Source organism: Lacerta agilis, chromosome 7 (assembly GCF_009819535.1).
Source record: "Lacerta agilis isolate rLacAgi1 chromosome 7, rLacAgi1.pri, whole genome shotgun sequence".
NCBI classification, from domain to species: Eukaryota; Metazoa; Chordata; class Lepidosauria; order Squamata; family Lacertidae; genus Lacerta; species Lacerta agilis.
In genome coordinates, this window is record NC_046318.1 from 42,183,902 (window position 1) to 42,198,723 (window position 14,822).

General features: G+C 38.9%; 1 protein-coding gene across 4 annotated transcripts; it reads right to left on the reverse strand.

The window, feature by feature from the left end:
• Positions 1–14,275, reverse strand: ESCO1 (establishment of sister chromatid cohesion N-acetyltransferase 1). 4 transcript variants are annotated; one of them, XM_033155019.1, is made up of 11 exons: positions 14,182–14,274; positions 12,120–12,224; positions 9,990–12,016; positions 9,098–9,209; positions 8,568–8,634; positions 6,697–6,811; positions 5,949–6,080; positions 3,449–3,538; positions 2,931–3,071; positions 1,910–2,097; positions 1–830 (listed from the first exon to the last, which is right to left on the reverse strand). In XM_033155019.1, the coding sequence occupies exons 3-11, from the start codon at positions 12,012–12,014 to the stop codon at positions 683–685; spliced, it is 3,018 nt and encodes a 1,005-aa protein (XP_033010910.1). In that variant the 5' UTR covers positions 12,015–12,016; positions 12,120–12,224; positions 14,182–14,274; the 3' UTR covers positions 1–682. The 4 variants fall into 4 exon arrangements, 3 of the variants coding, with proteins under 3 accessions (XP_033010910.1, XP_033010911.1, XP_033010912.1); XM_033155020.1 differs by having other exon boundaries at positions 12,120–12,169; positions 14,182–14,269; XM_033155021.1 differs by lacking the exon at positions 12,120–12,224 and having other exon boundaries at positions 14,182–14,244.
• Between the last annotated feature and the right edge of the window lie 547 nt (positions 14,276–14,822).

Genomic DNA, 14,822 nt, shown 5'->3' on the forward strand with positions numbered 1-14,822 from the left:
TTTCAATCAACTTTTAATATTCAACCATATCAAAGGCATTGATTAAATTTACTGAGCATTAGTACATTATTTTAAAGTTATCAAATACTTTACTTTTAATCTACATTATATACAGGTCAAGAAAGGCCACAGCAGTTTTTCAACATATGCACCCTCTGAAATTGGAGGGATTTTGGATAAAGTATCAAAGTGAAGTCCACAAAAAAGTATGCTATTGCTGAAAAAGTCAGGGCTTCCTCCATCTCAGGCTAATTCAACACTGCCTTTTTAAAAACATTGTTTTCCATTCAAAGTGTATCCGGAAACTAAACAATGTCATGCTGTAGAACATCTTTTAGTGATGATATGTATGTGTAGGCTCTTATTGAAAGAAATGCTGTCACTGCCCTGGTATTATTACTTCATTGTGAACTTCAAAATGTACTTTAAAGGCGACCACAGTTCTTGCACTAGTTGACAGTCCACTATGAACAATTATATACTGCATGTAAACATGACTAAGTTACTATAGATATAATACATTCTTTATATAAAAATAGCCTTTAAAAAAATTACCGTACTGTTTACAGTTAACAAAAATCAGCAACCACATTTTGGTTGTTACTACTCCTGAGTTAACTGCTAGGAAGTTCCCCATTCTCTGTCTGCAGCTGGACAATAATTTTGCTATAATATTTCCACTCTAAGCAGGTTGTTGTCCACTGAGAAAGTTATATACCAGGAACTGACTAGTACCAAAGTACCGTGTTGCAAACAGTTTTCCATCAGGGGTAGGATCAGAAAAGGCGATTTCTTCTTTACTCAAATATGAGCCATATATAAAGTTACTCCTGTTTAAAGATATTTTAAAAAGTAATCGCGTTAACATATATGGGTACCATGCTATTTTATCAAATAATCCCCATCAATCAAGTGAAACAACTAGCACCATCAAATGCCACCCTATTCCATGTTTTTTAAAAAGCAGTTTTAAAGACCGGAGGGGAGGGGAAGAAATTACAACAGTTCACACAACTTTTGAAATATGACTATCTACTCTCTGGTTACGATGAAACAGAAGGCTTCCAATAACAGTCAGCCGGTCACACCTTTCACTTTATGTGCTATTTACCTTTTATGTTTTGCAAGCATGCTTATTTAGATTAATATTCTGATTTGTGAAGCACTTTAGAGTATTCAAATGACTGTATAAAATTCCAAATATTTTGGGCACTATTCAACTGTGTCCTGTCCAAGAGTGGAATGAGATTCCCCCTTTCCTCCTCCAAAATCTACCCCCTGCAGCATCTGCCATGTTCCACAAATCTGGAGGACATCAATGCGATCTGTGATTTGATGCTGGCTTTTAGCTGGTACCTTGTGAAAATCATGAGGAACTGGGCTTTGGATCCATGAACTGCTCTGTAAAAATAGTCTATCCAACACTATAAAATATGTCCCCCCAACTGGAAAAGCCTCTGGCTTATTTGGATGGAGAGAACTACAGAATTGCTCCCCAGTCATTCAGCCCTCTCTCGTGGGACTTTTTGGGGGGAGGAAAAACCCGTGGTTACTGCTGCTAAAAATGTGCCTTGCCACTTCCCTTTCACAAACACACTATCTTTTTGTTCCTTATTGACACATCCACCACAGCACATTCTCTCCTCACCTCTGGCTAGAATTGAGAAGGAAAGAGCAAAGATTGTAGGGCATTTTAAAACTCTGTACAGAGGCCAAAGAAAGTGGAACTATTCTTAACAGACAGCAGAGGTGGAAAAAGCATTCAACCAACTAGTTTTTGTTTGTTTCTGAGGACTGAGATCCTCTTGTGGGTATCAGGGATGGTGTATGTGTGCCTGCAGGAAGCATGATGGGGACTCCAGTCCTATACACAACACATTTCATACTAAAATACAAAATAAATGTTTACCTCAAACATTCTAACATCCGAGAAGCAATTTTCTTCCGACGCATCATGCTAAACACCCAGATGCGACTAATTCCACAGATAGCAGGCTCAGGCGATGTTGAGCAGCACCAAGCCTTTTGCCTTTCAAATGTGACTTTCTCGTTTTCTGAACTGACTTCTGGTATCTTTTCTTCGATAACTCTGTATCCCTAGAGAACAAACCTAGCTTCAGCAAACTTTACCAATGCAAAGTGCACTAAAATAGCTAATGTAAGGTGAACTTTTCTATTATAGATGTTTTCGTTACTACCTCCTTTCAGAATTTTGTTCAATCACACCATTGCCATTTTTATTACAAGGAAAGGAACAAAAAGCAGGCAGCTTTCGTGTTTCAAACTGAGAAATCATCTGCTAGAGTCAACAGTCACTCCCTACAATGTGCAACTTTAGAATTTAATTAGGGTATATGGTCTGCACCAGTCCCCCCCCCCCCGGGTGTGTCTGTCCTCTGACCAACTGGTGCAGCATACAATTCATCTTAATAGTATCCCTCATTAGGATGTGCTTTTGGGGGGGGGGGGTAGAAGGAAATACCTCATTAAACACCCACACCCCAAGCTATCTTCTTTATGATATCTGAGCAGAACTAGAGAACATTGTCTTCAGGCAGCTTGGAGCTTGCAACAGACAGACAGAATTTTGAGTAAACCCACTTACGGAAGACATTCTAGATTGCTTCGGGCATAAAGCTAACAGCCAATTTTATGAAGGAAAACACTTCCTGTATGCTACTCCTTCCCTCCTCAAACAGTTCACATTGCCCATTACAGAAAGGGTTACTGCCAGCTGTGTCAAGCAGCTTATGGAAGATTAAAACACAATGAAAGCCAAAACCCAGCCTTCAACAGAAGACTGAGCCACTTGCAAATAATGCTCTTTATAGTATGGCCTACCCACAGAAAATACTACAAAAATGAAGAGAGCTTTAAAAAACCACCCAATGAATGAAGAAGAAACTTGTTCTGGACACAGCCTTACTCACCCATTGGATATGTTCGGCGATTAAGCATCCTGTTACTTTTTTATCATTAGAAATAAATAACAGTGTCTTAGTTCTGGAGCATGTAAGAGGAGCTTGTTGAAATCCCAGATCATTATCTACCATCTCTCTGATTTCATCAACCTGCCAAAAATTGCATAATAAAATTATACCCAGTACATTCACAAGTAAAACAAGATTTTTTAAAATAAGTTCTTGGTCTACTGTAGAATCTGTAAAGAAATAAAGAAAAGTAAGTGCAACAATGAATATCTTGGAAAAGAACAATGATTGTTTCTGTTATTGCGTAAAAAGATCATTACGTCTTTGTTGAAATATTAAAAGGGACTATGGAAACTTTTTATTTTAAAAATAACCACCCACAGTTGGACATATGAACAACAGTAATTCTTCCTTGTTCCCTGTTACAGTAACTTAAGTTCATACAAATGCTTAACTAAGCTATTTGCTCATGTGAAAAACAAAGAAGAGAATAGAGTTTTTTTAAAGGTTTGTTCTACCTTTCTTAGAGCATATTTTGGATCATCAGGAAGTACCATTATTATCTTGCCATCAGGATACTCAGCCAAAATTCTCTCTTTTTTCCAGCCCTAAAAAAGCACATAATACATACTTGACTAAATAGACACTTTTACATTGCTTAACCCAATGTTCGCAACGATTATTCCTTGTAGCACTATGCAAAATGATCTATGTGTAAGAGGAATGGATTTCTGCTTGTACAACAGGACTTCACTTTCCCCTACCGCAGCCCTCAGCACACCCTAAAAAATCTGCATCTTGTTTAGTAGGCAACAAAACCAATTGGGTTGTTGTTTAATTTGTTCATATTAACACTATCAAAGTGTTTTAATACTTCAGAATTTCCTCTTATCCTTTTTCTGTGGTTGCCCCAAACAACTCTAAGACAAATTAGCTGAGAACTGGTATGTCTACTTGGTTATCAGAGCCAATTCCCCAAACACCAAAGCAGAGCAACTATATGTGCAGGTGGATGCATTCTAGTCTCCAGTGAACAGAAATGAGCAGATTTTAAAAACTGAGTTTCTTTAACAAACATTGTTACCTCCATAAATACAAAATATTACGTTTTAACATCTTGGCATGCAAAAGACCTCCAGGAGGTTTTCAATGAACTGAGTGGCATGCAATGGTTCAAATACGGAATCATTCATTTTGTAACTGGTCATAACGATCATAGTCACAAAAATGAGGCTATAAAAAGAATAACTACCTTCTAAGAACCTAAAGGGATAAGTTGCTATGCTGTGTGTATCTGAAGTTAAACATACTCAAAAATTAGGTAATTAAGTCTTCTTCAGATCCACACTGATGGTGATTAATGAGCAGTACCTGCATGGAAAAACAAAACAAAAAGCCACTTAAGTCTATTAAGATGGGACTTAGCCAGAAATTAGAGTTTATGTTGCTCAGAAAGGATGCAGAAAGTTATGGTATATTTCACTAGCCTAAGTGACGTATATCTGAAACACAAAACACTTTGAAGCAGGAAGAATGGGGAACTCCCTGGAAGGTATGCAGTCTTCTAAATTTAAAACATGACGTAAAAATAATAATCTGGAACTGTTATTTTCAGTACTACATACTCTTTTTTTCAAACAAATAATAATAATGTACTAAAGCAACTAACCACTGCTACCAGATGGAAGATCCTTTTCAGCACTAGCAGCAAGAGTTCATTTCATCAAGGTGTTTAGATTTCTATTCCACCCTATTCAAAAGGTAGGTTTCAATTTTAGAAACCCAGAAATATTAAAAGAAACTTCCTCAAAGTCTCATAATATGCATTCTCATCTCCATTTTTGGATTTATTTCTCCCTTACTAATAGCAATATAGGGCATCACAAAATGGTAGAATTTGTAAAAGATTAGACTATGTAATGCATCACATATTGGGCTACCTCCAAAGAGAGTTTGGGAACTGCAGTTAGTTCAGAATGTGGCTAGCTGTGAGGCATTATGAGTACAGAAGCCAGTGCTTTGCCAACTTCAAGGGCTATTGCTCCATTTCTGGGTCACAAAACCTCCAACACACACCCTTAATTTAGCTTTCACTTTCTCTCAATCATTAAAAAAACTAATTTAGTCCTGTACTTTCATACAATCAAAGAGTCTAGAAACAAGAGCCTTATTAGTAATATCAATTGATATGCTGTGATCATTTTGAAGGCAGCCCTGGACAGCAGAAGTTTAAAAAAAGCTAAAACGGCTTAACTACCTTGTGTAGGTAACAAATACTGATCCGATCGTTTTCAGATAGCCTCTTTTTAAAATATAAATGTTGTGATATATCTGTGGATGATTACTCTTAGAAATTATATAACTGTGAATTGTACAACTATAACGATGTACAAAAGATTCTTATGTTCCAAGCTAGATTTGAACCAAAGTTTGAATTTGTGTCATACATAAATTAAGTAGCTTGGTGAATTCAGTTCAGTTGTCCTGGAGGTCTTATCAATGTCAATGTACGGAAGGTAACATATATGATAAAGAAAACAAACTTCACTGATTTTAATGGAAGTTACAGGGGCACACTATGATTAGACTAATAGCAGTTTTGTTTGGTATGCAATTTTTGAAATTAAAAGTCAGACTATGCAAAGTTTAGCATTTTCTATTAGACAAGTTACTTGAAAATATGGCCATACCTAATTTACACATATTTACAGTTTTATGCAAATAGAGAAACTACTAACTAGATTAGTCCATTCTTGAATGCTAAGTCATATACTGTAATATTGCTGCATAGGAAAAAATACCAGGACCAGAAAATAACACTTGAAAAGGTATGATGAATAAGCATTGATACATTAATAACTGACTAGCATTCAAAAACATATTTAAATGGATCTAACTCTTGCCTACATTTTTTAGGGTGATTATTAAATAGTCTATATCCAGCAATAAACACTGTTCTGGCTAATCCATAGCAAAAGCTCCAAAGCATACAAAGTTATATGAAAGAAATGTTCTTACCACATATTTTACAGCACTTATGAACTGGTTGTGGAAGAGTAGATGTTGAGTTTCATCCTCAGGATTTGAAGCACTATAGAGCATCCCACAAATGTTGCAGGAAATAGCTCCAAACCGCTTTTGTCCTGCATCCTATATTAAAAAGTAAATATAGTGCTTATTCAGGAGCAGTAATATGCACATTAAACAAAGTTTCTTAACACAATAGGCAGTTTACAAAAATATGAACTCTTGCTGACCCCATGTTGCTCAAATTTACACTACTTTCCATTAGCATGAGGAAAAGATTTTCTGCAAGTGTACTCAATCAAGTGATTTGTTTGAATTTTGTTTTTTATCCACAAACCAGCAAAATGCTGATGTGAGAGAGAGTATGGAGGTGAGTTTCTATTTTGTTCACTCATGGAACAATACCTGTCAGTAGTGATCTGGGCACCCAGAGTCAGTAGCACAAGGCACAATTTTCCTCTCTGTGACCAAATCTCTAAATCTGCACTTTACATTTACTTATATAATTAAATAATAACCATCAATGTATTTAGGAGGAATAAAAGTGAGTGCCATCCATGACATTGGTGGGTGGGTATTTAGTCAGTGGGCTGTAGCCAACGCTAGTCCTACGCAAAGTAGACTTAGGTTCATTAGTTTCAATGGTTCTACTCTGTGTGAAACTTAGTTGGACGCAATGTATTTTGATTAAAATTATGCACAAGATGAACATAAAATACTTACAATGCACAATACTTACTATGATCAGCTGCTTATCGCTATCTTTTGCTACATCTTTTGGTTTTCGAATATGTTCTTCAGATGAAAGGAACCCACCACATTTTGATGCTAATGCAATCTTTGGCAAACATGTCCTTTAAGTATAAAAATAGTTCAAATGAACAAAATGTTGCCAATTTCTCTCTATATTTTAATATGAACTTAAATTCAGCTAAAAATGCAAATATTAAACCGAGGTAACTGGAACCCATTTTAATGCAAAAAAATCTTTAATTGTTTAAAATTCTTTAGCTATGCTTTGTTGAAAAAATATGGTTCATATTAAAGAACAAGCAAAATCTACAAGTGCAAATCCTACACTCATGTGATAGACCAGGATTGTAAATAACCACTTGCTTGGCCTACTAAGAATTGCTTCCAGGTGACCACACACAACTGACCATCCCCATCATGATTCTCCCATGAGCCTTAAGGAACTTACTGGCTTTCTAAAAGTTCAGCGAGAGAAGCCAGCCTGCTGGGTTTGGGAGGCTGCACTAGTGTCTGTTACTACCATGCTATGATTCAGTGGGTTGTGCAAGCAGTACAACAATAGAGGTAGTTCCATGCAGCTTCCCATTTGTCCTCAAGGTTGGTAGAAAATGTAGCCTTAGGAAAAAAGACATGGACAAAGGGTGGGGTGGGGTGGGGGAATGAAACTCCGGCAAGGAGGAATGATTTCTCTTTAATATGTTATTTGCATGGCAGACTATCAGAAATATCTATGGGAAATTGGGGGGGGGGGGGCACTTTCCTTACTATGAATGATGAAGAAGTATAGTGGAGCCTATTTAGAGAGGGCACCTTTCAGCATGTTCTGCTTATCCTAACAATATGGTTGCATGCAGTTATGAACGTTTGAATTCTCAATAGCAATCTTTTAATTATATCATCACTCAGGACTTCAGTCAATACAAATTGCATACAACTCCCGTAAGGAATAATTGCATTTATATTCAATAAGCTAATTGGAAGCCATAACTAAGTCTATAAAAGTTTAATACTTCAATAATAAAAGATAGCAACCTCTAACATTTGAAACCTCTAATTACTTGATATACAGAATAGCGTATGGCAAGAACCAAGGCTTGCATAAGAAAAAGTATGAGAAGCAGCAATATTTGTTTCAGTTTTCATAGGAATGTCAGGGGGAAGTACTAGTCTTGACATTAATAATAATAATAATAATAATAATAATAATAATAATAATAATTTATTTATACGCCGCCCATCTGGCCAGGTCTCCCTGGCCACTCTGGGTGGCCTCCAACAAATATTAAAATACAATACAAAGTCACAGATTAAAAACTTCCCTAAACAGGGCTGCCTTCAGGTATTTTCTAAATGACAGGTAGTTGTTTATCTCTCTGACCCCTGATGGGAGGGCGTTCCACAGGGCGGGCACCACTACCGAGAAGGCCCTCTGCCTGGTTCCCTGTAGCTTTACTTCTCGCAGTGAGGGAACCGCCAGAAGGCCCTGATCATACTAGGAGGAAAGAACACCCATGAGTTTAGAGGCCTGAAAATACAGGATCTGCAGCCACTTAAAAGTTTCTTTTTCCAAAACCAAGGGCAATACAAAAAGAAAGGTATTCTTGCATCAACAGCTTCTGTCAGTAGAGCATGAGAATCTTAATCTAAGGGTTGTGAGTCTGAGACCCACGCTGGGCAAAATGATTCCTGCATTGCTGGGGGTTGGACGAGATGATTCTTGTACTGTAGTCCCTGGCAACTCTACTATTCTACAATTCTATGATTCTATTTCAATAGTTGTGTTGAGAAGGGCTTAATGCATGCTTTAAAAGGTTCACTGCAGGAAAAAAGGCAACAAGCAATGCAACTAATTGATACCTGCTCTCATTTGTCTCGGAGCTTTTATTTGTGAACAGAGTCCGAACCAATTGCTTGGGAGCTGCATCTATAAAGGAATAAATGTGTTACTTTACTTACTTACTTACTTACTTACTTACTTACTTACTTACACACACACACACACTATCCCGTGTATACCCAGTATTTGAGATTTTATCTGTTTGATGGCACAGAATGACAGACATGCAGAAATAAAATACAAATATTAACCTGAAATAAATCGATTTTCTGTATAAGTTTGCCTTACAGCATAGTTTTATATGAAGGTTTATATCTGGCCACTAAAAAACTTTTGTAACCAAATGCAATGTTGGATTCAGAATAGCCAAACACAATCCCTTGAACTGTACACTGAACAAAATAGGAACCATTACATGCTTCTACAGTTTTATGAACAAATCTGTCAAGAGATTCCTGTAATACAACTTAGAATTCAGCTACTGATAATACACACAAATAAAATGTTATAAAGTTGTGAAAACGTATAGTACTTGTATTTTAAGATTCACCTTGAGGTTTTATTTCTGCTCTTTCTTTTTTTACTTCCTTCACTGGTGACTGTGCTGTAATTATTTTCCTTGGCGTACTTTCTGGACTTGAGTCCAAATGTAAATTGAAGCTCTAAAGAAAATATTGGAACATAGCATTTTAGACAAATTATTCCACTATGTGTCATGTGTCTTACCAAACCAAAGACTTAGAAAAACCCATATGAATTTACTGTATTAGCAATCTGACAATAGATCCAATACTGACAAAAGGAATACAGCACTTGAGAAACAACAATCATTCACATTATTTATTCCTGTTTAATTTAGTAATTGAATTACATAAATTAGCTTTAAATTGGCAAAAATATTGTGGGCCACTTTTTGCACTTGGTGCTGCCCTGCACATTATTCTATTGACCACAGAAAGCAATTACGCTGTGGTACATTGCAGAGATGTCTGGTTTTGCTGTTGAAGGGAAGCTTTAGAAAGCTTCTGTTGTACTGTAAAACAACAATGGATGTGCTAGAATATTGTATAGGCAGCCAACCATGAACACCTGCCTAAAGTACCTGAAGAAGCGTGCATGCACATGAAAGCTCATACCAAGAACAAACTTAGTTGGTCTCTAAGGTGCTACTGGAAGATTTTTTTTATTTTTTATTTTGTTTTGACTATGGCAGACCAACACGGCTACCTACCTGTAACCTGCCTAAAGTGAAATTGACTAGAATAGCTTTTTCACATGATTTAGAAAAAGTAGCAGTAATGGGATGAAATGACCCATTTTAAGCAGATTGCACCATGGTGTATTAAAGTAACAGCACAAACTGCCTCACAAAACATTTCTAATCTGACACTGAAATATAATAAATGTGCAATCATCATACAATAATATTAAAAACTGATTACCTCATCTGGAGCTAGCTCAGGGCAATGGTGTTGGCTCGGGGTAGAGAGACCATTTTCTATAGCCACCCTATCTTTAGCCTGGATTCCTTTAAAGCAAGGTATATTTAGCTTCTCCTCATGTGCTGCGTTGCCATTGTCCTCTGATTGTACCTGTTTCCTTTGGGCTTCTGGAAGGTGGATTTCTACAACTGCTGCTTGTTGTTTCTCTGGAATATTGCACTTTAACGAACCAGGTGCTGGAGTACTTGAGGAATTTGAAGGACTTTGGTTCACGTGATTAACCTTTGCTAATTTTATTTTGGTCCATTTAGAGTTTTTGTTTGCAGTACTATGTCTGCCATTCACAGTACATTTGACGGACATTCCTTTTTTGCTGGGGAAAAATCGCTTACATTGAGAGTTCTGATTAGTTTCCTCTTCAGTAGATACTGCAGTCTGAGGCAACTCCACTACTGTATCTCTCTCTTCCTCCTTTCCATATTCAGCATTGGGATGGTCTCTTTTTACTTCCACAGTGTCTGACTCAATCTCACCAGCAATTTCCTCACATAGCTCAAGAATGCTAATCTTTTTTGACTTCATCACATCCTCTGATTGATAAGCAGGTTTTTGACTGAAAGAGTCTGAAAAATCTCTCTTTGCTTTTACACTGATTTTTCCATTTCTATGCACTGATTCCTTTTCTTTACTTATTACCCTGCATGTTGATGTCACAGAGCAGGAAGTTGTGTTGACAGATCCATTATTAGATTCTTGAAGGCTACAGTCAGGATTATTTCTTGATTGTCCTACCTTCTCTTCAGATGTGGTCAAATCACCGATTTTAGAATCCACCTCATGTTTTTTCTGTTTCAGAGAATCAATTTTCTCAAAACTTGTTATTTCTATTTCTCCATTATTATATTCATCGCTTTTCATGATTTTTTGCTCCATTATTGGCTGGACAGATTCCAGCTTTTCATTTTTAATACATGGAACCTGTTTTTTCATCTGGATGCATTGCTTTCGAGTAGAAGCACGTCCTCCTTCAATTTTTCTGCTGCGCAAAGATATGGTAGGCACATTAGATGATTGCTGCAATCTTGGTGATCTTCGAGTTTGACGCTCATCATGTGAAACAGTAGGTTGTGACTGAGGAACATCCTGCACAGTCTCCTTCCAAGACACTTCCTTAGCTTTTGTGACATGCAACTGCTCTTCTATATTTCTAACAGTACTTTTTTTAGAATTAGTATCTGTTGACCTTGTAGTTTTCCCCCCTTTGTCAGACTCACAAGCTTTTTTGTCATTGAAAGTTTTAGTTCGCATCCGTTCATTGCTTTGAGATGCTGATTTTTTTGCACAAGATTTTTTGGAATTCTGAACCTCAACCTTTTTACTTTTAAGGAATTTAGTGGCTTTAGTAGTTCTACCCTTTTTGGAATTTTCTATCCTCGATTTTGATTCAGAGTACATGTTTTTATGAGTAGCTCTATTGTGCAATGTTGAACGTCTATTACACAGAGCTTCAGTGGAACACTTTTTAACATCTGCAGATGAATTCTTTTGCTTCTTGGTTTCACGAGAAGTCTTACTTTTGACAGCACTGGATTTTCCCTTCCCTGTAGAAGTGCGTTTGGAGGAAGTCTTTGTACACCTCACATGGTTACCATGGTTTAGTTTGGAAGATTTTAGGGATGCTTTCGTAGAAGATAATTTTCCTATAGGCTTTAGGGAAGTTTGTTTCACACATACTGCTTTACAACTTTTCTTCTTTAATTCATTTGAAGTCTGTCTGGAATACTTCTGTGCTCGTTTAGTTTGGGAGGATGGTTTAGAGGATCTGTTTATGCAGTTATTGACAACTGTCCTGTTAGTTTTGGTAGAGACTTTGTGCATTTCTTTCTTCAAAACAGTATTTTTATTTGATTTGGCATGAAGCACTTTTTTTCCTTTGCTAATTGATACTGATTTACTATTCTTATCCAGTTTCTGCCGCTTAGCAGGGGGTTCTACCAGCACAGATTTTCTTTTCTGTGCTGCCATTTCTGAAAAAGACAAGTATTAAGTCATTTATTCAGTATTTCCAACTATTTCTGCAAAAAATAGAACTTAAATGCAAAGTTTAACATGATGACTTGGCTTACTCACAGGTACTGCTTTATAAATAAACTCTGTCTCAGCTGAAGAAATGTGCTGATCTGTGAAAAACACATTCCTTATAAATTTGCATCCAAGGAGAGCATTACATATCTCCTATAAACACAGAAACAACAAAATATTATTGGAAATGACAGTGTTTTACAGTTATCCCTCAGTTGTATTTCATTACAGCAGTGAGACTTATTTCCAAGAATATGCGTTCACATTTTCAACTAGCTTTCTAATGCTATGGGAAGCTGCAGATATTTTGTGAACCATATATTAAATAAGTAAGAGTTTTAGGTAATTAATAATATACCCAAGTTTGTGCAAATTATATAGGGCACAAAATTATTCCAGGGATGATGAGCTTTTGCCCTTCCAGCTGTTGTTAAACTACAGTTCCAACATCCCTGACCCACTGGTCATGCTGGCTGAGGCTGATGGGAGCTGGAGGTCACAAGTTCCTTTCCCCTGCCTGACTCAGCTTCAAGCTGCTCTGTATGTTGCACTCTAGATTCGATTCTACATCATTCTAAACTAAATGAAATTTTAACAGGATTTGTCTTGAAGAGCACAGCATCAACATTTAAGAATAAGCACTTCTTCTAACCGTCTCAGAAACATCCAGGCCTTATTCTACTTCAGATTCTAATAATGCCATTTTACTGTGCACAAGTTATTTTGAAATTTTTATTATTTTTGCCGTGGGGGCGGGGGCGGGTTGGGGAGGGGGGCGCCCGGTATGCCGGCGGGCTCGCAGGGGTGCCCCTGGGGGGCCCGCCGCCCTGGCGCGCCGCGACACTAGCCCCTATGGATGAGACGGCCCTGTGTGTAAGATTCTCTTAATTACAATAGCAAGAAATGAGAACAAGCACTTCCTGTTATCACAAAAGCCCACACTACCCCAACTGTGAGACCACCTGACTTGTACAAAAGGCCAGGTTTTGTACACACAAGTCCATAGATTTATGCCCATTATAAACATTTTCATCACTAAGTGCTTCATACGGACATTATAGTGTATCTTTCATATGCACACTTTGATTTGTATCCAAAACAGCCACCCAGCTTGTACACGGAACTTCCCTCACTTGGTAGAGCATGAGACACTTAATCACAGGGTTGTGCGTTTCAGCCCCATGTTGGGCAGAGAGATAGCTGCATTGCAGGGGGTTGGACTAGATGAACCTTGTGGTCCCTCCCTTTCTACTCTACAATTCTATGAATTTTGCTTCCTCTCCCCACAAGCCCTCAAAATCTGCTCCAGAGGGATGGGGGTGGGGGCTGCAAGGAGAGGAAGGCAAAGTCTTCTTGTTTGAAATAAATGCCACATGCACAACATCGGGTACTGTTTGAGTTTGGGGTCAGTTGAGGCGATATCCTGGGTCTCCTCCAAATCTTGGGTTGTGGTATCTTACAATGGTAGAACGTAAAGAGGAGCCTCTTGCCAAACCAGTTCCTTTATCAATGCAATGGCTACGATTTAGCACATCCAAAGCAGTTTAACACATCAAAAGAAGTTGCTTTGTGCCACTTCTCCCCCCCTCCCCCTCACCTGGCTAGTACCTAGCAGAACAATAGCCAGATTTGCCCGTGAGAGAGGGAGGCGGGGAGCTGGAGGGAGAGCCATGTTACCTGGGAACGAACCCCACTGAACTGAATGGGGCTCTCTTCTAAGTAGTTAAAAGACAGTAGCCCAAGCCCATGTTGCCTATTGACACCAGAAATCCCTAATCCGCTATGCACCGCTTCGGGGCTCCATGGGGAAAAGAAAGGGGAGTCGAGCTTGTAAATACAAAGAATGTAAGGGGTGTTTTGAGGCGCGCGCGGGGGGGGGCGTTTCTCCCCTTCCCCAAGGCGGTTTCGCGCTTCCAACAAAGCCAAAATTCCCATTGTCAATAATTTCCTTCTCTCTCAGGGTCCCGATGGCCGAACTGGGGTTCGGGGTTGGAGGCGGAGAGGGAGACGGCGACGGGGAAAGGCCACAGCCTCCGTATATTTCTTTCTGGTTTTATCCCCGCCCCTTCCCACCGGCTGCTTGAGGAAGGGCAGGAGGATTGTCATTTACCTCTTGAGGAGAAGGAGGAGGTCGGCCAAGTTGCCCCCCTCACAGGACGAGGCGCTTTGGGGCCGTGGCGCCGCGTGGGTGGGCGGGCGAGCGAGGCGGCGGCGGCGGCGCGCGCGAACAAAGTGGCGTGGGGAGGGGGGAGGGCTAAGCTCGAGGCAGCGTCGGTGTCAGCCGCGCAGGTTCCTCAAGTCACCCGGCCGGCGCCGAATAACACTGTGAGAGGGAGAAAAAGGAAGCGGCTAGAACGCCTCCTCATATCCGGGTATCACGCCAGCCCAAGGGCACTCTTAGAATGGGTTTCCAGAAGGATCTCCGGTTCCCGATTACAGTACAGCGCTCACAATCCTCCATGTGAGGGGCAAGGAAGCGAACTTCTATTTACTTATGAAAAAACCATTCAAGAGTGAAAGGTTACAAGCCCTCCTTTCGCTGCACTGCTTTGAAATTCTATCTTTCAATCCGGGAAATGATTATATCCTTGCCAAAAAACAACTGAAGGGCACCAGGTTAGAGGAAGGCCAGGCGAAAGTGTTCCACCGATTTCCTCCAGCTGCCCCACAAGAACCAGGCGCACTGAGGTTGTTTTTTAAAACAACAACAATGTGTATTTCTTTTGAAATAACCACCCAGCTGCATTCATG

Coding starts and splice junctions, on each gene's coding strand:
- ESCO1 (XM_033155019.1), bottom strand. CDS start 12,014: ATGGCAGCACAGAAAAGAAAATCTGTGCTGGTAGAACCCCCTGCTAAG. Junction 3,539..5,948: donor TAAGTGCTGTAAAATATGTG/GTAAGAACATTT, acceptor GTGCTTTTTTAG/GGCTGGAAAAAAGAGAGAAT. Junction 3,072..3,448: donor CAAAATATGCTCTAAGAAAG/GTAGAACAAACC, acceptor AATTTTTGGCAG/GTTGATGAAATCAGAGAGAT.